Genomic DNA, 22185 nt, shown 5'->3' with positions numbered 1-22185 from the left:
ATAGCAACTCGAGGTTTGAATTTGTTCTTCAGTTCCTTGAGCTTAAGATATGTTGAGCGAGTTTGGCCCTTTTGATTTTCTGACTCCAACTCCTTTGGAGATATTCATATAATATGTACAAATAGACAACTTTCTATATGTTAAAAATTTCCTGAGTGAATTCAAAATGCCAGACATCAGGTGTATGATAGTGATCTTACCATTTTCCACAATCGTGCAGAGCTGTCACACAGATTACCAGATAGCAGATACTCACAGCTGTCTGATGACTCTCAGTGACCGTCCATGGCTTTTTCAGGACTGTACATCTTTTCCCTTCCCCCCCCCCCCCAGCGGCTGGTGGGCTTGTACTGCCCACTTTTTAGTTATGAGCCAAGCACTTTGCACACTATGACACCAGGACTCTTTAGATGGCAGATGTTGTTTATAGCAACCCTCTAAACAACCAGATTGAAACCTGGCTCCCTCCTGCCCTACCCTCACAGTCTGCCATGCTCCACTCCACTGTGCCAAGTCATCTCGCTAGAAGTTTGTCTCTCTTTTGCCGACTCTCTGCTTTTTCCCCGATGATGCCTTTTTTCAAAAGACTGTTGCCTTCGGGTACAGCACAGTTTATGGTGTAGTTTAGGGAATCAGCCTGCCTCCCTGGTTTAGAATCTTAGTCCTCTGCCTTCCTAGCTAAGTGCCTTACATTACAAGATTACATAGTCCAAGAGCTAGAGTTTTCATCGGTAAAGTAACAAGAACATAATGCCTACCTCCTGGAGCTTTTTGTAAATAAGATGGTATGTGCAGAGCAGTTAGCCTGCACCGGGTACCATAATTCGCTATAACACATGTTTGCGTTTCATCATTTTGGCTTCTGGAGCTAATGGAGGTTTAATGGAATGTTGTCGTGAACTTGTTAGTAGAACTCGAAATCCCATACACATTAAGTGGGAATCTCCTCACCATTTCCTGTTTGTGTTTGCTGCGTCTCTGAAAGCGGCTCAGGTTAATAACATCTGATGTTCCCAGAGAACCCCCACAGGAGCAGACAATCCCCCCTCCCCACAGCACGAACGACCCTGTGCATGTTCCCGCTTCTGGACGCGCAATTTCCTCTGCTCTCAGACATCAAAGAGCAACTGCTATTTCGCCTTAACAAGTATCGCTTTACCTTTTGGGGCCAGTTTTAGCACCAGTTTAAGTGGGACGCTGGCAAAAAAGCACAGGCCATGTCTGTATGAGGAGTCAGCTGTGTTTCGAGGACAAACCTGCTGTAATTACAAAAACACCACCAGTTTTCTCCCTCACTAAGGGTCTGAGGTAGGCCGCCCTGTTGTGCTGGTTTTTCAGGTTTCTGCCTGATGCTGCTTTTAATACCTCAGTATCCCCTGGCAGACCAGTGGGGAGCTTGCCTTTTGCTGTCCTTTGTGCTAATCGGATGCCCTTGGGCCAGTCAGGGGTCTGAGAATTCCCTTCAGTATTAGGCCAAGAAGATGCTTTCTCTGCTGGACTTTCAGTGAGTAAGAGGCTTGTGGAGAAAGAAAAGTGTCAGGATAATGTAAAGCACGTGGGTGTTCTCAGGCATGCAGTGATCCCACAATGAGTGCTCTCTTCTCCCTCATTCTACTGGCAAACGCTTATTTATCTCTTTAGAATCAGGTTTCTATGTGGAGTCCCTGTCAAGCCCCTCCCTTCTCCATGCACAACCCTTCTCTGCACAGGTGATCACCAAGGAACTGTGTGTGGGGTGTGTGTGTAGAAAGTGTACTTTTTCACTTGTTTCCTCCCACGCCCAGCACAGTGCCTGGCACAGAGGAAGCACTGATAGCTTTGCTGATAAGAAAATCTACCAGCCTCCTCACCCTCTAAATCAGGAAAAAGGGAAAGGAGTTGTGCCTACCTTAGAGAACAGTGTATGAATGTTATTTAATTTCTTTTCCACCCTCTAGTTGCCTCCTTTCTCCCAACACTTTTTCTTCTTCAAACTGATGCTTAATCATCACATTAGCATCTTTTGGTTTTTCTTTAAAAGTGGCTGGGGAAGACTGGCTCATCCAAGGAAAGAAAAAAGCACTCACCCCTGTTGCTGAGTTAGCACGCCTTAATGAGAGCATGGGAAACCTCTGAGTATTTAGAAGTGCCTATTCTTTAATGTAAAATGCTCACCTAAGTGGTTGTTGTGTGGGAAGTGATGAGGATGTCTTTTAAGAATGCTTCTAGAAGTCACAGAACAGAAAACCTCCCAGACTTCATTCAGATGTCTGAATCATGTGGTTTTAGTGAGTCAATTTCAGATGATCACAAAGAAGCAGGAGGAGGGCCAGCAGGTAGCACACTGAGGACAGGATAGCAGCCGGGTGTAGAGGCTGTCAACCTTATCACGGGGTCGTACATTTCCCTTATATCTAGTCTTTCTCCTTCTGCTACATGAGCCTCACTCAGTGATGGATCAATGTCAGGACTAGGACTGAGATGGAACAAAAGTGGGGATTCAGAAGGTGGGAGGGACCTGAAGCCAAGATTTTTGCTCTAAGGGAGAGTTCTACTGACTATAAATGTGGTTTTAGCAGCTAATTTGTTGAGTAGCGATGAGTTTTATTAGCACTTCTCAGGGACATAAAGTGTGGATTCCAAAAAGGGGATTTGTAATGAGTGCCAGTGATAGGTGTTGGATTTAGGGATGACATAGCTGTCATTCTGAAGGTGGCATGATTTGTACATTATGACTTGGTCCTCCCACCCCTTCTATTTATAAGTAACAGTCTTATTCAGTTCTTTTTCATTTTATGTTTCATTTGTTCAATCTATCTTTAACATGTTTTGCAGGTTCCTAAATTTCCATCTATAGTTAACACTTTTTATGAGTCTTATGCATCCCACTTCTCTTCTCCCTCATGGAACTGAATATTCTCACACAATATAGCAAACATATGTTACAGTGGCTCTCTAGAAGAGTACAATGCTCACTATAGGGTCTCACTAATTGGTTTCCATTGGTTGCACTTTTAACTCCTAGAAAAAGCAGGTTGTGGCAAAGTAGATTACTTGTCACTATTACCAATAATTATCAATTTTGTGTTTTATGTTGACTTGGAAAGTCATCAGTGGAGAAAAAAAAAGCATAGAATCTGGGCATTTTAGAGCTGATGCAATACTGTATGACTAGCAGCAAGGTCAAAGGATTAACAGAAACAGAATATGGGGCCTACCAAATGATTTGGGGAACAGGTGGGTCAGTCTCCTCACTTTTCAGGCTCAAAGAGTTAAAGTGTCTTATTTAAGGTGATATAAAACTCAAACCCTGCCATTGAGTAGGAACTCGGAGCTTATCCTCTATACGGTTCTCAGACATTAGAAGCTACACAGAAGGAGATTGCCTTTCCTTTTCCTATGGAGCAGCTGGTGAATTTGAACTGCTTACCTTTGGATTTACAGCACAACTCCCTGCTGTAACCAAGGTTATACAGCTAGGTATTGGCAAAAACTCAGTGAAGTCCTCAGCCTTTTGAAACCTGATGCAGTACTCATGCTTCTCCGTTATAGGGAGTGGGATTACATGTCTGTGTTCCTTTAACTGCTGAATTACGATAAACATTTACTTGGAAGGGCTTTTCTGAAAAGGTGAATGCACATAAAGGCTCCATATATCACAAGAGATGATTCTTACATTTTACTTTGGTGAGCTCTAATGGAGTCTTTTTACTTCAATGTGCCAGGCATTTAGAAAAAGAAATGACGAAAGCTGGGAGAAAGTTTGTTCCATTTTTTTTTTATTAAGGGTGAGTGAGTAGAAGGGTGATAGGAATGGATGTGACTATGAGGTGAGGTTTCCTTTACAAAGAGGGGCTAACCAGCTCAGAACATAATTTTCTTTAGTTTGGTAGCCTCTCACTTTTGAGAATTATGCATTTATTTCTTTATTTCTCACAAGGCATGATACTATCCTCTAATTGAAACATGTGTGGTTACTTGAAGAAGCAATATAATTGGGAACAATAAATAGTATATAGATATAGATATACATTCAGTAACTATTCCTTTGGTCACCTGTTTTGTGCCAAGCACTGAAAACAGTGGTTCACAACAGTGAGCAAGTGTGGCTGTCCTCAGGGAGCTTACATATTAGAGAGGAAGAGAAATAATCAAGAAACATGCTGTAAATATGTGATGTAAGAAAAGAATAAAGTGATTGTAAAATACAAGCTGTGATAAAGTATATGGAGAAAATAACCAAGGTGGTGTGCTAGAAGCATAGAACTGCTTTAAGGAGCCTTGATGGTAAGGAGTGAAGTATTGGGCTGCTTATCAAAAGGTTGCTAGTTCAAATTCATCATCTGTCCTAAGGGAGAATGATAGTTTTCTCTTTTAAAGGTTTATAGCCTCAGAAACATGATGGACATTTGCCGTGAGTCAATACAGAGTCAATGGCACTGGGTTTTGCTTTGAGGTGAGTGGCCTGGAGGTTTCTTTAATGAAGGCTGAAAGAAGCAGGCATGTGAATATTTGGAAGAAGAACACTCTGGGTAGAAGGAGAGGTGGGAACGGTCTTAGTGTGTCCATTTGGATATAATCTGGTGGAAGGGACAGGTAGACCAGAGTAAGTTTGTGTATGCCCCTCAAGCCATCTGAAAGAATCTGAATTTTATCCTCGGAGCATTGGGAGCCATGGAAGGTTTTAAGTAGGAGGCTAAATGATTTGTTTTAAAAAGACTGGCTTCCCAGCTGCTTGGAGAATGAGAGGAGATGGCTTTGCAAGAGCAGGGAGATGAGTAGGAAGCTATTGTCATTATCTTACAGAGGGAAATAATGGCTAGATAAGAGCTGCTAAAGTGACATTGGGAAGAAGTGGATGCATTCCAGACATGGGAGCCTATAGGGTTTCCTTTTGAATTGATGATGTGAGGCAGCTAAAAGAAGAATCAAGAACAATTTCTACCTTTTTGGCTTGGGGAACTGGGTGGTGCCTATTACAAATTAAGAAGAAAAGAGGGAGCTTTGAGTGGGAAGGAAATTAATAGCTTAGTGTAAGGAGTTGTGTTGCCAACACGAAGGCATATAATTCAAATCCACCAGCTGCTCCGGAGGAAAAAGATAGGCAAGTTACTGCATCTGAAAACCCAACAGGAAAGTTAGCTATGGGTAATTTCTGACTAACATACTTAACAACAGCTTCAAAAGGTGAAGAGAAGTCATGAGATTTGTTGTGAGCAAAGACAATTTGAAATGCTTATTAGGTATTCAGGAGCCCTGGTGTCAATGGGTTAAGCGTTGGCCCACTAACTGAAAGTGGTTTGAATCCACTGAGCTCCATGGGAGAAAAATGAGCAGCTTGTGCCTATTAAAATGTACAGCCTTGGGAACATGATGGAGCAGTTTTTACTCTGACTTGTAGAGTTCATATGAATCAAAATTTACAGCAGTAAGTTTTAGTTTTATTGATATTCCTCTGTAGATGTAAGTAGGCAATTGACGACATGAATTTATTACTTAAAGGAGAAGTTGTGGTTGGAGATATACATGTGGGGGTTATCAGTTGTGGGGCTGCATAACTTTACCTGGAGAGAACTGGGGGAGAGCTGGCATGATATTCATGTTCCTTTTCTCTGTTGGAATTTACGGCAGGCACGGCTGATTGATCATGGCCTTCCTTCCATTGAGCCTGAGCTTCAGAATCTTTCTCAAATGAATGCTCCAGGCAGCCGCTGCTAATCAGTTGATTCTTAGTTGATGCACATGAAAGGAAAAGAAATTCTTTAGACGAAAGTAAACATAAAAATTAATTTCAAGGGAAAAGTGTCTTTCTGGTACTAAGTTCTAGGCAGAATGTATAATGAGGCTGGCTGTTTAATAGTGTTGATAATAAAGCTAATACTAACAAACATTTGCTAGTTGGTAGAGCTTTTATTCCTCCCATACATTTAATAGATTTTTTTGCTATCATCCTGAAAACCCTTCAGGTTGGGTTTTGTAGAAGGAATGGAAACATCATTTGAACGATTATCACTTTTCCTTGACTTTTGTCATGCTGACAGAATGCCACTCAAGAGTGAAGTAGGAAAGGACTTTCTTTGGGCAGAAAAATTAGTCTTGCACAGGTAGGTTTTATGCTGGTAAATTGTTCTCCTTGTCTTGAGACCCTTCAATGATGGTACAAGAAGCATACTTGATTCATGTTGGAAGGGTTGAAGGTTGGCAGAGAGGAAGTCTCTGAATGAGATGGATTGACATAGTGACTGAGGCAAAGGGGTCAGGTGTGTTGGAGACCGGTGAGGTTGGCTCAGGATAGGCTGAGGTTCAATCATAATAGGGTGAGGTTCAGAGCCATAGTTAAGAGGATCACTATGAATTGTAGTCGACTTAACAATAACATACATTTTTACAACTGAGAAAGATAGATGGTAATTATCATCCATTCCTTCCCCCCCACCCCCACCACCCCATTGCAAACTTTAAACAGTTGTTCATAGAATTACAGGATGTACCACTGGTAAGGCCCTTAAAGATCACCAAATCCCTCCCTCATTTTGCTGATCAGCAGAGTGACGCCTCAGGTCAAGAATTCAAAGGATACCTTTTGTGAGCAAACACTCTCCGGGATGAGGTCTGTAATGTTGCAGGGGCAGCGCAGCCTTTGAAGTGTTGTCTTTTCAAAGACACCTCATGCAACCCTGGAGAAAGACCCAGGAGTTCTGATTCAGTCAGAGAAGGTGACCAGAGTGGAGAGGAAGCCACTGAACTTGCCTTGTCTATTCATTTATCATCCTCCGAAGAGTTTTGTCTAACTCTGCTCCCTTGATGACCATCTTTTGATGCCAGCAAGTAGAATCCCAAACTAGGAAGTATGGCATCAAATCATGAAGTGAAGCCCAGGTCATCACAATAAGAGTGAGTCTGAGTTTGATGTGACGCCCGTGTCTCATGATGGGAGTATTGGAGAAAGATATTCCTTCCCAGGAGGAATGTTACTGGACTCAGACCCCTGCAGTGCTGCTGAATGGAACTTCGGCTTTGATGAATATTTCATGAGGAAAGTCATCCACGACATGCTTTCAGAGAAATTCCAGGCACGCATATGGAACACGAACACGTCTTGTATTTATTCTTTAAGCAAAGGCTGGGCTGTCTGGTATTATTAGCACTAGTAAATCTCTCTGCGGTACAAGGCAAGGACAGAATTCCCTAGATGCACTGTGAGAAGGAAGCTTAGACCATGGGAAAAGGGAAATTGAGTCTGCTTAGTGGCATATGAGTCTTGCTAGGCCTGAGGCGCTTTGAGTGTAGGACCCCATTTATCTGCTTGCCTCTCACCTTATTTTTCAGCAACTCAATCTATGTGCAGCAGCCTGCATTGCTCAGTGTCCCGCCAAAATTCCTGTCAGAAAAATCATTGGCTGGCTCATTGTGAATTTGTTAAAGTGACAAGCGGGCATGGTGACAGAAAAGACATTTCTGGGTTTTGCATTGCATGAATGCAGCTGTGTGGTGTGGTGGATGGCTCCTGGATACCTATTGACTGGGGTGGGTGGGGGCAGGGGGATAGAGAATGAATGATGCAGTCAGAATCTTTTGGACATGGCTGTTTTAACTATGGATATTTTTCTTTCTTATATTCCTTCTCTTCTTTCTCATTCTGTACTTCTCTTTCTTTACCCCTTCCCTCTCCTGTTTCTCTCATTCTGTTTTTTCTACTGTTCTTCTTTGACTTTCTAGACACAGAAAGAGAGATCCACGCAGCCCCTCATGTGAGTGAGAAATTAATCCAGCTCTTCCGAAATAAGAGCGAATTTACCTTTCTGGCTACAATACAGCAGAAGCCTTCGACTTCAGGAGTGATAATATCTATTCGAGAACTGGAGCACAGGTAAGAAAAACTCTGTTTATGAAAACCAAGATTTGCTTAATGTTTCCCAAAGGAAAAATGACGCCTTGAAATGTAGAGATCATAGCTCTGTGGAAAGATTTAACTAGCTAAGATCTAACAAGGTAAGTAGTAAAGACATTAAGTTTTTCTTGTGACCTGTGTAAAAATTTATAGAGCAAATTCGTTTTGCATTCACCAGTTCATATGTTCCTGATAGTGACAAGATTGATTTTCACTTGGGTAGCAGCACTCTTCAGTCTCCTTCCTGTGCTTCTCGAGTCCCATGTGTTCTTCTTTTCCATCCTTCCCTGCCTTCTTAACTTTTTCCTTGGACAAATGCTTCCAATTTAATCTTTAACGATTGATTGTTTAACAGACTGTATTTTCTCTGGAGTGTGATTGATCAATTTACAGGCAGGTCTGTTGTTTGGCTGAAAGTTAAGTCATAGAGTGATTTCCATTTCAAGCTTAAAGCCTAACACCATAATCTCAGTGGTTCCACCAGTTTCCAGCAGACCGATAAGCCTGGTCTTTATAATGATTTTGAGTTTTGTTTCACATTTTTCCCCACTCTGTCAGGGACCTTCTGCTGTGCTCCCTTTCAGAGAAGTTCATAGTGGCCGATGGACACCAGCTCATTCTCCTGGGCTCAGGGTCAGTCTTCAATTTCTTGATGGTGTTCAGTGACCATTTTGATGAAGTCCTATTTATCTATGTATTTGTGTGTGTGTGTGTAATTAACTTTTGGTGTCTTAAGAAACCATGAAGATTCTAAAGACACAAAGATTTACTCCTATGTTTTCTTGTAAGAGTGTCTAGAATTGTTATGTGCTATCAAGTTGGAACTGACTCCTAGCCAGCCCTCCAGCAGGTTTTCAGAAGCTGTAAATTTAGATTCAAACACAGACTCCCAGGGGAGATTGCAACCTGAAAGCAATACCTTAAGCTGCTTGGCCATCTCGATGGCGTTTGCCATCAGAGAGCTGGACGATGAATAAAGATAATAGAAGAAGAATTGATACCTTTGCACTATGGTGCTGGAGAAGAGTACTGAATATCTCATGGACTGCCAAAACATACGTCTTGAAGAAAGTGCAGCCAGAATACTTCTTGGAGGTAGAGATGAAAAAGCTTTGTCTCACATACTTTGGGTATGTTGCTAGAAGAGGCTTCCTTAGAGAGGGACATTGTGTTTGGAAAGGTAGAAGGATGACAAAGGAAAGGAAAACCTTCAACCAGATGGTTTGACATAATGAATGGAGCAGTGGGGCTTGAATATATCAGAAATTATAATGCTGGCACAGGATAGCACAAGGTTCAGCTCTGTCGTTCACTGGTCACTATAGGTTGTACTCGACTTGATGGCACCTAACAATAGTAACAGCAGAAGTATATTGTATAGGAGATTTCCTATCTTTTTTCCCTGTGGAGTGTGGTCCAAGTGGATGCAAACTACATTCTTTTGGTTGGCAGTACAACTTCTTACCACTAGGCCACCAGCACTCCCTTTTGTAGTATTGTTGTTGTTGTATGCCATCAAGTTGGAACCAACCCACGGTCCACCCTCTGGTAGGTTTTCAGAGGCAATTAAGCACATGGCAGGAGTTTGTCCTTCCTCCGTGGAGAAGCTGGTAGGCTCGAACCATGTGCCTTCAGGATTTCAGTGCACTGTCTTGCCACTAGCAATTGCATTTAAATGTTTGTTCCAGTTTGAGTTCATTGTTGTGGATAGTATGTGGTGGCTGATTTCATCAGGTGCCATCAAGTACAACTCATGGTATGTGGTAGGGGGTCAAATTTTATTCTTTGTTTTATAGTTTTTTCCATTGTCCCAGCTAAATTTCATTATCTTGGCATCCTCTTGAAAGATCACTTGGTTTTAAATGTGAGAGAGTTTTCCTTGATTTTTATTCAGTTCCTCTACATGTTCATCCTTATTCCAATACTATCTTTATTACTGTGACTTAGTAGTGAGTCATGAAATGAGAGAATGTGCATCTCCAACTTTTTTTTATGAGATTGTCTATTTTCCTTCCTTTGAATTTGTTTATCAATTCTAGGATCTGCTTATCTGCTTCTGCAAAGAAAGTATCAGAGATTGTGATAGGTATTGCATGAAACCTGAAGATCAAATTGGAGGATATTGTCATTCTAGCAGTTTATAACTGTTACTGATTTATGCACATGGAGTTTATTTCCATTCATTAAATTTCTTTCAACAATGCCTCACAGCTTTTACAATATGTTTTGTAATTCTTTTGTTAGTTCTTTTCTTTTAGTCCTACATATTTTATCATTTTGATCTTATTTTTTAATTGAATGGGTTTGTTAATTTAACTTTATTTGCTTGTTACAACTGCGTAGAAATGCAATTAACTATTTTTTTAAGTTGATTGACTTTAATATATTGATCTTATGTTTTGAAACCTTGCTGAATCAAGTTTTAAAAAGATTTTTGTCTGCGTACATGGACAGCCAAGAAAACAGACAGCTATCTTGGAGATGGTGCTTCCAGAGTGCTCTTTAGAAGTGAGAATGGTGAGGTTTCACCGCACATACTTTGGGCATGTTGCTAGAAGGTGCTATTCCTTGGAGAAGGACATGATACTGGGAATGGTGGAGGCAAGAAAGGCCCTCAACCAGTCAGATTGATATGGTGACTTCTGTAATGGGCTGTTGTGTGTCAGGAAGTGTGAGGAAGACGCAGGATAGAACTGGGTTCAGGTCCGTTGTTCATGGCTTTGCTATGAGTTGTGCTCAATCTGACAGCACCTAACAACAACAACAACAAGATCATATCATCTGCAAATACAGACATTTTCCTAAATATGATGCTTTTTATTACTTTTTCTTGTCTAAATATCATCAAATACTCATTGCCATCAAGTCAGAATCAGTCCATGGCCAACTCTTCAGTGGGTTTCAGAGGCTATAAATTACAACTTCCTACCCATTAGGCTACCAGAGCTTCCTGTGGAGAAAAATAGGCATCTTTATCTCATTCTTGCTTTTTAAGGGAAAGCAATGTTGGATTACCCAGTAAGCAAGGGCAAGCATGGGTTTATTTGTGTTTTTTTACTACTCTGTAGTAAACAATTCCATGTTTCTTCACTATAGCAAAGTTTGTGTTTTTAGATATGATTGTCGTCTTTCTCCTAACCCCACAGTGTTTTCCTACAGAAAGCCTCTTAGGAAGTTTATAGTCTCTCCTCCTTTGTTTTTTAAACTCAAGCTCTTTATAGTCCCTGACAGGAATGGAATATCCCATATGCAAGACAAACATGAATTCACTTGTGTGTGTTCGCTGATCTGTAGAAGTTAGGTGGCTCATCCATCTATAGGGAGTTGTACTGCTAATCCTAAAGCCACATCTCTCTGGTTAATCTGAGTGGATAAATTTCACTTGGGTTTACCACAACAAAACCTATGTGAAATTGTTTAGTACGGATTAGTAAATAAGTACAGGTAAATCCATGCTCAGACCCTGGCGGGAAGCCCTTCAGTTTTTGAATATTAAGTATGATTTTAACAATAGTCTTTTTTAATTTTTTATTTAATTTTATTTTATTATTTTGTGCATATACCGTCAAATCAGATCTGACTGGTACAGGAGGAGATTGCCCCTCCTTCTCCAGCAGAGCATCTGGTGGATTTGAACCATGTACCTCTGGGATTGCAGTGCAGCTTCTTGCCACTAGGCCACCAGAGCTCCCTTAGTCTTTTCTTTTTAAAGATACTCTTTATAAGGTTGAATGTTTCCTGCTAGTCCTAGTTTAAGAAATATTTTAATTATGAAAAGGTATTAAATTTTGTCAAATGCTTTATATGCATCTACATGTGACAATCATGTGGTTTTTATCCTTTATTAAAGTAGCCTGAAAGGAGTCCTGTTGATATAGTGGTTAACACTTTGGGCTACAAACTGAAAAGTCAGTAGTTCAAATCCAGTAGTTCTTCTGTGGGAGAAAGATGGACAGTCTCTTCTGATAAAAATTAATAGCTTAGGAAACTAGATAGATGATAGTGATGAATCTAAAATGACCTATAGGCAGTGGGTTTATGAATTGATTTTCAGGTATTAAATCAACTTTTCATTCTTGAGCTAAATTTCTCTTGTTCATTGCATACAATCTTGCTTATGTACTTTGTTTGCTTGATGTGTTAGTATTTTGTAGATCATTTTTATGTCTATATTCATGATAGATAGAAAACTAGCTTTCTTGTGAAGTCTTTGGTTTGTTATAATAGTGTAGCTCATTTCGAAGCTTTGCATAGTACCTTTTTATGGCTGATTGGTTACTGATTGGCTTTTAATTTTTTTCTTCAAATTCTCTCCTTTGATTTATTAAGTCATCAGTTTTATCTTTTGAATATATTGGAAAATGTCTGTCAATTTCCAATATTTATACATTTCTTTTCCTTGTTTTATATTAGCCAGAATCTCCATAAGAGTTATTGTTGGTGATCAATGAACTGGTTCTGATTTACAGTGCCCTGCATAACAGAGTAGCACTGTCTCATAGGATGTTCATGGCTGTACTCTTGCTAGAAGCAGATAGCTAGGTCTTTCTCCTGTAGATCTCAGGTTCCCTTCCTTAATAGTGCTAGATAATAATTACATGGGTTAAGGTGCCCTGGTGGTAAGAAGCTATGTTACAATCCCACAGACACATGGTTCAGATCCACCAGCTGCTCCATAGGAGAAAGATCAATAGTCTCTTCCCTTGTGATTTGCTGCCTCTGAAAACCTGGTGGAGGGTCAGCTATGGCTTGGTCCAGACTTGACAGCAAATAATAACAGCAACAAAGTAAGAAAAAAGACAGAAGGCAGCAGGCAATAGTTTTCCTCCTAACTGGAATCTGTGAGGAAGAATGTGGTACTATGATCAGAGGAAGACTTGTCAATAACCTGCATTATGCAAATGACACAACCTTGCTTGCTGAAAGTGAGCAGGACTTGAAGATCTTCTTGAAGAAGATCAAAGAATACAACCTTCAAGATGGATTACATTGCAACATCAAGAAAACAAAATTCTTACCTTTGGATCAGTAGAAAACATCATGATAGATGGAGAAAACATTGAAGTTGTCAATCTTGCTTCCGTTCACAGTCAACATCCTTGGTACCAGCAATCAGGAAATCTGGAGACGTATTACATTGGGAAAGTCTGCAGTCAGCGATCTCTCCAAATTTTTCAGGAACAGTGATGTCAGTTTGAGGACTAACGTGCGTCTGATTCAGGTCATAGTCTTGCTGATCATTTGCTATGTATCTGAAGAGCTGGACAGTGAATAAGGATAAGAGAGGAAGAATTGATGCCTTTGAGCTGTGGTTTTGGAGGAGAATACTGAACATCTCATGGATTACTAAAGAACAAATAAATACATCTTAGAAAAAGGGCAGCCAGAGTACTCTTTGGTGGCAAAGATGATAAAGTGTCATCTCATATACTTCAGGCATTTTGCTAGGAGAGGTTATTCTTTGGAGAGGGTTATCATACTTGGAAAGGTGGAGAGTCAATGAAAGAGAAGATCCTAATCCAGGTAGATTGATGCAGTTACTGCTGCAGCAGGCTTAAGTGGAGATGATGAGGGTGGCACTTGACAGGACAGAGTTCAGATCTGTTGTTCATAGGGTCGATATGGGTTATACTTGAGACTCAGCAGCACCTAACAACAATTACAACCTTGACTTTAATAAGGGCAGTTAGTTTGATAACATCTGATGATAGTTTCTAAAGTATATAAATATCATTTACAGTAAATTTAATTTTATTTATCACAAAATATTCTATTAATTGTTTTTGAAAGTACCTTTTAAGATGATATTTAATCCTTTCTGTCACCTATTAGCATAATTAATTATATCAACAGTCTCACATTAAACTATTCTTGAAATCATTGAATAAGTTTATGCTTTTACTATTGCTTTATTTTTACATTAAAGTAATAGTAACAGCAATAGATAATAATAACAGCAGTAGTAACTAACATTTTTCCTTCCTTCTTTCTTTAATTTTATTTTGATTTTTTAAAAATTAATTTTAATGAATGTTTACGGAGATTTTGGACTTCCATACATTCATTGTTGCATTTTTATCCCTGCCCACCCCTACCCTCAGTTTGCACTTCTCTTTGAAAAGTAAAAGAAAAATTATTTCCTTGGTATAGAATCCCCACTCCTGCTGCCCCGAGTACACTCCAATATGCAACCTTCATTCTGGATACCCAATCATATATCGCTTTCAAACAGTTCTCTCCCTCATCTGTTTCAATGCAATATACATAATTTGTTCACAATAGCAGAGCTGGAAACAACCAAAGTGCCCATCAATAAACAAATGGATAGAGCAGCTGTGGTATATTCACAAATGGTATACTACACTGCATTGAAAAACAAGGAACTCATGCAGTATTATTCAAAATGGGTGACATTACGCTGAGTGAAATATCTCAGTTACAAAAGGACAGGTGCTGCATGGTGCCACTGTTGTAGAATGGGACTGACATTAGGGTTGGGGTGAGACTGAGAAAAATTGGATAAACTAACATTATTTTTGAGCATTGGTAAGTTGTTGTGGTGTACCATAGAGTAGGAACAAACCCATAGCTAACTCTCGAGCGGTTTTCAGAGGCAGGTAATCGCATGGGTGGAGATTGCCCATCCTTCTCCCACAGGGCCGCTAGTGGCCTTGAACCATGTGCCTTTGGGATTGCAGTGGAGCTTCTTACCACTAAATTCATTAAACATTTATGTGTCTTTATTTATAATAAAGTGAGATATAACAGCTTTCTACCTGTGTGTGTGTTCTTTTTGAAATCTTTAATGTTCTGGAAAGGTTACATATGTAAGCATTATCTATTCTAGAATACTTTTGTATTTTATAATAAAATTTTTTATTTTAGTTGTGATTTTAAGGAAAGTTTACAGAAAAGTTATATTTTCACTTTTTCATTGTTGCACACTTTGCCCCCTCTCCCTTCCTTCCATCTCCCTCAGTTAACTTTTTTTTTAAAAAAAAATATTTTGGTAAAAGTAGCCCGGAATAATTAAAAATCCAACTCAAACTCATTGCCGTGGAGTCTTAGCCCACTCATAGCTCACCTTCTGAGGCTATGAGCTTTGATAGATTAGTAGGTAGGGAATTGAGCCAACAACCCAAATACAGGTGGTTTGAATACAATAGCTACTCTGACTCGTGGGGTCAATGGTTTGTTTAAATTGCTTTTTTTGGACTATCCGGGAAGTGACACCTTTGGGTTAGCTGTGACCTGTGAGAACTAGACCACTAGACCTCCCTTCTGGAATGATTAAGACTTAAATTAATTTCTTTGTAAATATTTGGACAATATGTTTTCCTTAAATTTTAAATAAATCCACTTATATTATTTTTAATGTTAGCTATATAAGTTACGCTGTTTGTTGGCTAGGTTCATCACAGGATTGTGTATTGGTCTTTTTTTTAATGAAGCAGTTCTTAGTTTTATTGATTAAGTCAACTGTTTTTCATTTCAAAATCATTGATTGCTGCTGCTTCTTACTTTCTTTTAGATTATTTTGTTGATATTTTTGCTGATTCTTGAGTGCTCAGTCATTTGTTTTCTGTATTTCTGTTTACTGGTAAAATCCTTGAAGGCTTTATATTCTCTCCCCAGTACTGTTTGAATGTAGTTCTTGGTATAATTGCTATTTACTATTTTAGCTCTCTGTATTTTTCTGTAATTTTGATTTTTGATTTTGATTTACTCTTAGACCCAACTTAGAGGAGTTTTAAAATTTTTAAAAAATTATTAAAGTAAAATCAGTATTTAATGTATAATATGTGATTTTACTATAAATTGTAGACATAAAATGTAGGATATAAATGTTCTAAATTTTTAAATTTGTGGAAACCTTTTCTGATTACTATATAAGTTTACTTTTTGTAATTTTAGGTACTATTTAAAAAGATGTGTTTATATATGTATAATACATAAATATATACGTGAATATGTCAGGTTTGTTGTTCATAGGGTCATTAAGAGTTACACTTGATAGCACCTAACAATAACATACACACATACAATATATATGTCATTATTGTTGTTATGTGCTGCTGAGTCTCCTGCAACTCATAACAACCATATGTAAACAGCTTTGAAGCCTGCCCTGTCCTGAGCCAGTCTCACAGATTCTGACACACCTACCCCCATTGCCCCAATCACTGTATCAATCCATCCCATCCAAGGTTTTCGTCTCCTATGCCATCCCTCTACCCTTCTGAGCCTTATGTCCTTTTCCAAGGACCAGTCCCTCCTGACCACATCAAAAGTATGTGAGATGGAGCTTCAAAATCCTAGCCTCTAAGGAGAAACTTGGTTTCATCCTCTCCAAGACAAACTTAATTTGTTTTCTTGGCAGTTCATGGTATGTTCAAGACTCTTCTCCAGCAACACAACTCAAAGGCGTCAATTCTCCTTCTGTTATCCTTAGTCATTGTTCAGTTCTCTGATGTGTAGTCAGCAATTACGAATACCAGGGCCTGGGTCTGGCACACCTTAGTTTCTAGACTGACATCATTGCTTTTCAGTACCCTGGAGAGGTCTTTGACAGCAGATTTTTTCCAATACAATTTGTCTTTTGATTTCCTGACTGCTGATGCCAAAAGTGTTGATTGTGGAGACGAGCAAGTTGTAATTGTTAACAACTTTAATCTCTTCTCCGTCTATCATAGTGCTGCCAGTTGGCCCAGTGATGAGAATCTTTGTCTTCTTGATACTGAACTTCAATCCATATTGAGGACCACAGTTCTTGACCTTGAAGCAAGTGCTTCAGATCCTCTTCAGTTTCAGCAAGCAAAGTTGTGCCATCTGCATAACATAGGTTGTTGACAAGCCTTCCTCCAATCTTGATGCCACATTCCTCCTCATAAAAACCCAACTTCCTGAATGATATGTTCTACATATAGATTGAAAAAGTATGGAGACAAGATGCATCCCTGACACACTCTTTTCCTAATTTTGAACCACATGTATCATATATATACTTTTGTTGTATACTGTCTAGTCAGAACTGACCCATAGCAGACCCTCCAACAGTTTTTCAGAGGCAGTGTAATTGCACAAGAGGAGATTGCCCATCTTTCTCCTACAGAGCAGCTTGTAGATTTGAACTGCATGTGTGTGCATTTGATATCGCAGTGGAGTTCTTCACTGCTAGGCCACAGAACACACACACATACACATACTGCATTATGTCTATGTTCTATGTACAAGTAGTCCCCAACTTGTGACGTAGTTGACTTACAGTATATGTACAGGTAGTCTCCAGCCTGCAATCTTATTGACTTATCATACATTATACTTATGACTGTTTCTTTCATTTTTTTTTGTGTTTCTTTTTGTTTTTAATTTCTCATTATCAATAAATGCTACATATAATGTTGCAGTATATAATTTGTTGATGTTATTAGTCTCTGAGACTCACTTGCAGTTGATTTTCATTTTAAAATCAGAACACTACAGTAGTTCCATCTATAGCCTCGTTTGTGATGAAGCTGGTGTTGGTAAACATAATGGCTAGAAAGTGGGGGAGTATTCCACAATAATGACAAATGGCAATTGAACTGTGCACGTGCCTGGCAGGTGTTCTGACTCCAACTTTATTGTTATGACACTCATGCTGACAAATATACTGACGTTGTTGTTGTTATGTGCCATCGAGTCGCTTGTGACTCATAGTGACCCTATGTACAAGAGCTCTAAATGCTGTTCTATCCTGTGACAACCTAGCCATCTCAAATGCACTTATTCCCACCACTCCAGTCACAGAATCGATCCATCTAATCGAAGGTCTTCCTCTTCTGCACCACCCCTCCACTCTGCCAAATATGATGTCCCCCTCCAAGCACCAGTCCCTCCTTGAAACATGTCCAGATTATGTCAGACGAAGCTTCAGAAGGCCTCCAAGGAGCATTCCAGTTTCACCTTCTCCAGGACAAAAGATGGGAACAGGGAAGAAGGATCAGTAGTTGGAAAACACAGGCTCAGTGAGAGAAATGAGGCTGGAGATAGAATGATAGAGTTCTACACATTCAATGATTTATTCATTGCAAATACCTTTTATAAGAAACATAAACACAGGCTATACACATGTATTTCACCTGATGGCATGCATAGGAATCAAGTAGATCACATATGTGGAAAGACTCGCTGGAGAAGCTCAATATCAGCAGTGAAAACCAGTCCGGGTGCTGATTGTGGGACAGACCACCAACTACTCATACTGACATTAAGAAGCAATATTATTGGTAAATGGAAAGAAAAAAAAGCCAACAAAAAACAAAACAACAAAAACCCCACCACTCTCAAAACTCAAGATTCTCAGTTTACATTAGAACTGACGGTGGAGTCCTTAGAACAGAATTAATTCCCAAGTTTCTAAGTTCAAGACTAGTTGTACATAAAATTATATGTATATATATGTGTTTGTAAATAACATATAGGTATATAAAACGTTTGGAAGCAGGAGTGGCATCCACTTCTTAAACAACACGCCTCTGGAAACTCTATGAACTTTGAGAAACGACAATAGTTATAAACAGGGATAAGGTCATAGGGTCATAGTTCATTGTTCATAGGGTCACTGTGAGTCATTGTCAATTTGATTGAACTTAACAACAACACATAACTTTACACAGGAGGAGATTGCCAATATTTCTCCCACAGAGCAGCTGATGTATTAAAACTGCCTATCTTTGGGTTCCAGTGCCACTAGGCTGTCAGAGCTCCCTTTACGTGTATCACAAATCAGTTGTATTACTCGACTTTTTGGTGTTGTTTGTTTTTCTGTCACTTGAACTGTAGAATTTGGAGAAAGATTGGGGAACAAGTTCTACTGTAATTATCATGCTATCTCATTCTTTTTAGATAGATTTAAGGGCCAGACCTGGAAAGGTTATGCCTTAGCTCATTACATTTCATTGACAGTTCTAGAAAATTCTGTTTAGCAGCATGCCAAGGCTAAGAAGAACATGAATATTTCAAGAACTAGTTCATCTCTGCCTTGATTACTGGTGATGTTTCCCTTTGTAATCTGTGCCCAAATGCATATAAAGTAGTGTAGGGAAGAGACTGTACCACATAGGGTTTCAGCAAGTCGGGCACAATAAGGCACATAGCATTCACTCAATAAATAAATATACAGAATGAATAAGAGATGCATTTCCCCCATCTCTGGGGGGAGACTGCCCCAGATGTGGGGCTACATGTGTGAGACTGTACGGATCAGTGAGAAGGAAAAATATCTTGGAAATTACAATGAATATAACCTTGTAATTTTGGGAAGAATAAAAAATAAAGTACCTAGCTTGTGATCTTGACTATAGGAACTCAAGGGAGTGAAAAGCCATGATAATCATGTTGATCAATGATGACATGATGACCTTGTTGAGGTGAAAATTATATGCTCTGGAGACACAGAATCCCGAGGAGCCACCAGATGATGGAAGTAGTCCCCTTCCCTTGGTTCCAGGATGATGACGACAACAGCCACGCCTTTGGTAATATGAAATCCCCAGGCCAAACTCACACTTGCTGATGAAGCACAATGGGGAGCAGCGTTCTGGGTGTGAGGACCCTCCCTAGCCATTATGTGCACCCTTGGAAGTCATTGTCCTTCCACACTTTCCTTAGCTCTCAGCGAGAGACACTTCATTTACTGTTTTGGAAATTGCTGTTTCCAATTTCTGCTAGGCTTCAGGCTACTTTCTGTCAAGGCCATTATTGAATTAATGGGAAAAGAGTTCATTCAGTCAGTGGCACAGTTACCTTCTAGCCAAAGGCAGACATCTGCCTCACCTGGTGGAGATCCAGTGGCCAAAGTTGGGCCATTTGGGGGACTATGATTCTTTACACCAGATATGAACTTCCTGGCAAGTTCTAGAAACTCCCTGGGTCATAGAGCCAGTTGGGTTCTCCTGACTATCTTAAGTGAGTAGATAAAATGAAATGTAAAACTCAAATGGAAAACCTGTTGAGAGCATATGTGGAGGCAGTAATTGATTGATATCAACTCTTTCATGTAATGAAATGGTACTCTGTTATTAAGTCCAATCTATATTTCTAATTTGATGGATTTTTTTTAAACAATCCTGATGGAGCTATTTGAAGAGCAACATAAATGAACCTGTCTTGCAGAACTATCTTGATGGCATTGCAGATTTAATGTTTATTTTTCCTAATTCAAATGTGTTAATATAGAGCTTTGTTAAAATGGAAAGCTTAATTAACGTAAATGAAATCTAATTGAACATTCTGCCAGTATGTGCAACTCTATAGGATATAATGGTAAATCTTCAGTTTTTCAATTTTAGTCCTAAATTATAGATAAAATTAAATCTAAGCATAATCAGATAGGCAGCTGAAAGCTAGGAGTATGAGAAAAAACTTCCTGTGTACTTTAATATGAGGAGTTGAAATTGTTAGGTGTCGTCGATAGCTCTGAGTAATAGACCCTGTGAAGAACAGAAAGACATGGTGTGCCCTGCTGCATCATCCTTCCAAGCTTTGTCCACTTCAGCCTGTTGTTGCAGTCATGATGCCATTCTGTGTTGCCTTGGAGGGTTTTTCTCTCCTTCATTAACCCTCTGCTTTTCCCAGCACTATGTCTTTCTCTAGGGCTTGGTGCCTCCCGATGACGTACCTAGAATAAGTGTGAAACAGTTTCATCATCTTTGCTTCATGCTCTGACTCCACGTCTGCTAAGACACATTGGTTATTCTTTTGGCATTCTACGGTATATTCGGTATTCTCCACCAACACTCCAAGTCAAAGACATCAATTATTCTTTTGTCTGCTTTATTCATTGTCTGGTTTTTACATGCATTTGAAGCAAATGAAAATACTGACCTGGGTAAAGTACAGCTTACTCTGTGTGTGTGTGTGTTTTAAAGTTAGAGTGAGACTTTATAAAGTGATTTTGCAGAACTGAGTGCTCAAGCCCTGGCAAAGAAGCAGGCTGGTGCTGGAACTTCCATAGTTCACTAAGTGTTTTTATCCCTAGGGCACACATCCCTCCCTCATTCTACAGGATGTACATGCTTTCCTGGATGTTGCTGACGTCTTAAAAGTGAAATCCTTGTTCTTTAACACTTCAAAGAGGTTCTTGGCAGAGATTTACCCATTGTAATCTTGTTTGATTGCAAAAAATAAAGTTTGATTTCTTATTACTACTTCCATGAATATTGATAGTCAAAATAAAACTGTATCTTTCTTAATGATGAGTTTGTAGCCTCCCAATATACTCTTCATTTTTATAAATACTCATAATAAAACTTTTTACTTTGATTCCCGATAGACCTGGGTTCAAAGCTGAACTCTATCAATTACCAGAAATGGGAGCTTTTACTTTAACTTACCTGAACTTCAGTGTTTTTCCATGTAACATGAAGATACCTGTTGCTATATCATGAAGCTATTAAATAGATTCAGTAATACTATGTCTTATATTGTTGTTGTTAAGTGCTGTTGAATTGTAGGTGACTCATAGCAACCCTATGAACAAAAGATCTGGCCACTGGTCTTCCATTGTTTCTCCAGGTTCATAGGGTTTCCAGAGGCAAGCTATTACAGAAGTGGATGCCACTCCTACTTCCAAGCCCGTTTTAATTGGGGAGTTCCACCAAACACTGTCCACCATGAGTAATCATTAACACATTTGACACATCAGTGTCACAGTGTTCAGCAACCATGAGTTACCTCTATACAGCAAGTGGACATGTCAGGGTTATATGACCTAGAAGGTTGTTTTACCAAAAACAATTAAAGGCAGGCCTGAGGGCTGTGGATTAGAGTCACCCACTTTTGGCTTGGAAGCCTGACTTTCTGTCCACTTGGCCAACTGATCTCTGTGCTGCTGTTGTTGTTGTTGTTGTTAAGTACCGCTGAGTTGTAGGTGACACATAGAGACCCTCTGAATGAAAGCCTGGACTCCTATATAACTTTTGTCCTTTCTCCAGGCTCATAGGGTTTCCAGAGGCAAGCTTTTACAGAAGTGGATGTCTTATATTAAGAAGTCGAATAAGAAATGTCATTTCTCTTCCTCTGTGTAAGGCGACTTTGGTTATTCTCCACGTTCTCTCAGGTTCTTCAGAAGGGAAGAATGTTGATATTGGGGACATTGACATTCCCTGAGAATGTAGACATTCTTTTGAAGTAGTAAGTAGAATTTCATATGAAGAAATGTTTACAGATAATGCAAGGCTGTGATGCTCCAAATGGAATGCCTTGTGTAACTCTTAGCAACCATCTTACGGTCTTTTCTTTAATTCTTTTATATTGTTTGTTTTTATTGTTAT

At 39.4% G+C, this 22185-nt stretch overlaps 1 protein-coding gene across 2 annotated transcripts in view; it reads left to right on the top strand.

Moving 5' to 3' along the window:
* Nucleotides 1–22185, top strand: part of NELL1 (NEL-like 1 (chicken)) — a 1108018-nt gene that overhangs the window by 101347 nt on the left and 984486 nt on the right. For both annotated transcript variants that reach the window (XM_006892008.1, XM_006892009.1), the window contains exon 3: nucleotides 7699–7849. In XM_006892008.1, coding sequence (XP_006892070.1) covers nucleotides 7699–7849 — 151 coding nt within the window. The remainder of the gene's footprint in view (nucleotides 1–7698; nucleotides 7850–22185) is intronic.

The sequence above is a fragment of the Elephantulus edwardii genome, unplaced genomic scaffold, assembly GCF_000299155.1.
Source record: "Elephantulus edwardii isolate Elephantulus edwardi_28Jun2011 unplaced genomic scaffold, EleEdw1.0 scaffold00109, whole genome shotgun sequence".
Classification (NCBI taxonomy): domain Eukaryota; kingdom Metazoa; phylum Chordata; class Mammalia; order Macroscelidea; family Macroscelididae; genus Elephantulus; species Elephantulus edwardii.
Note: the sequence above shows the minus strand (reverse complement) of the source record. Positions and strands in the feature narration are given on the sequence as shown.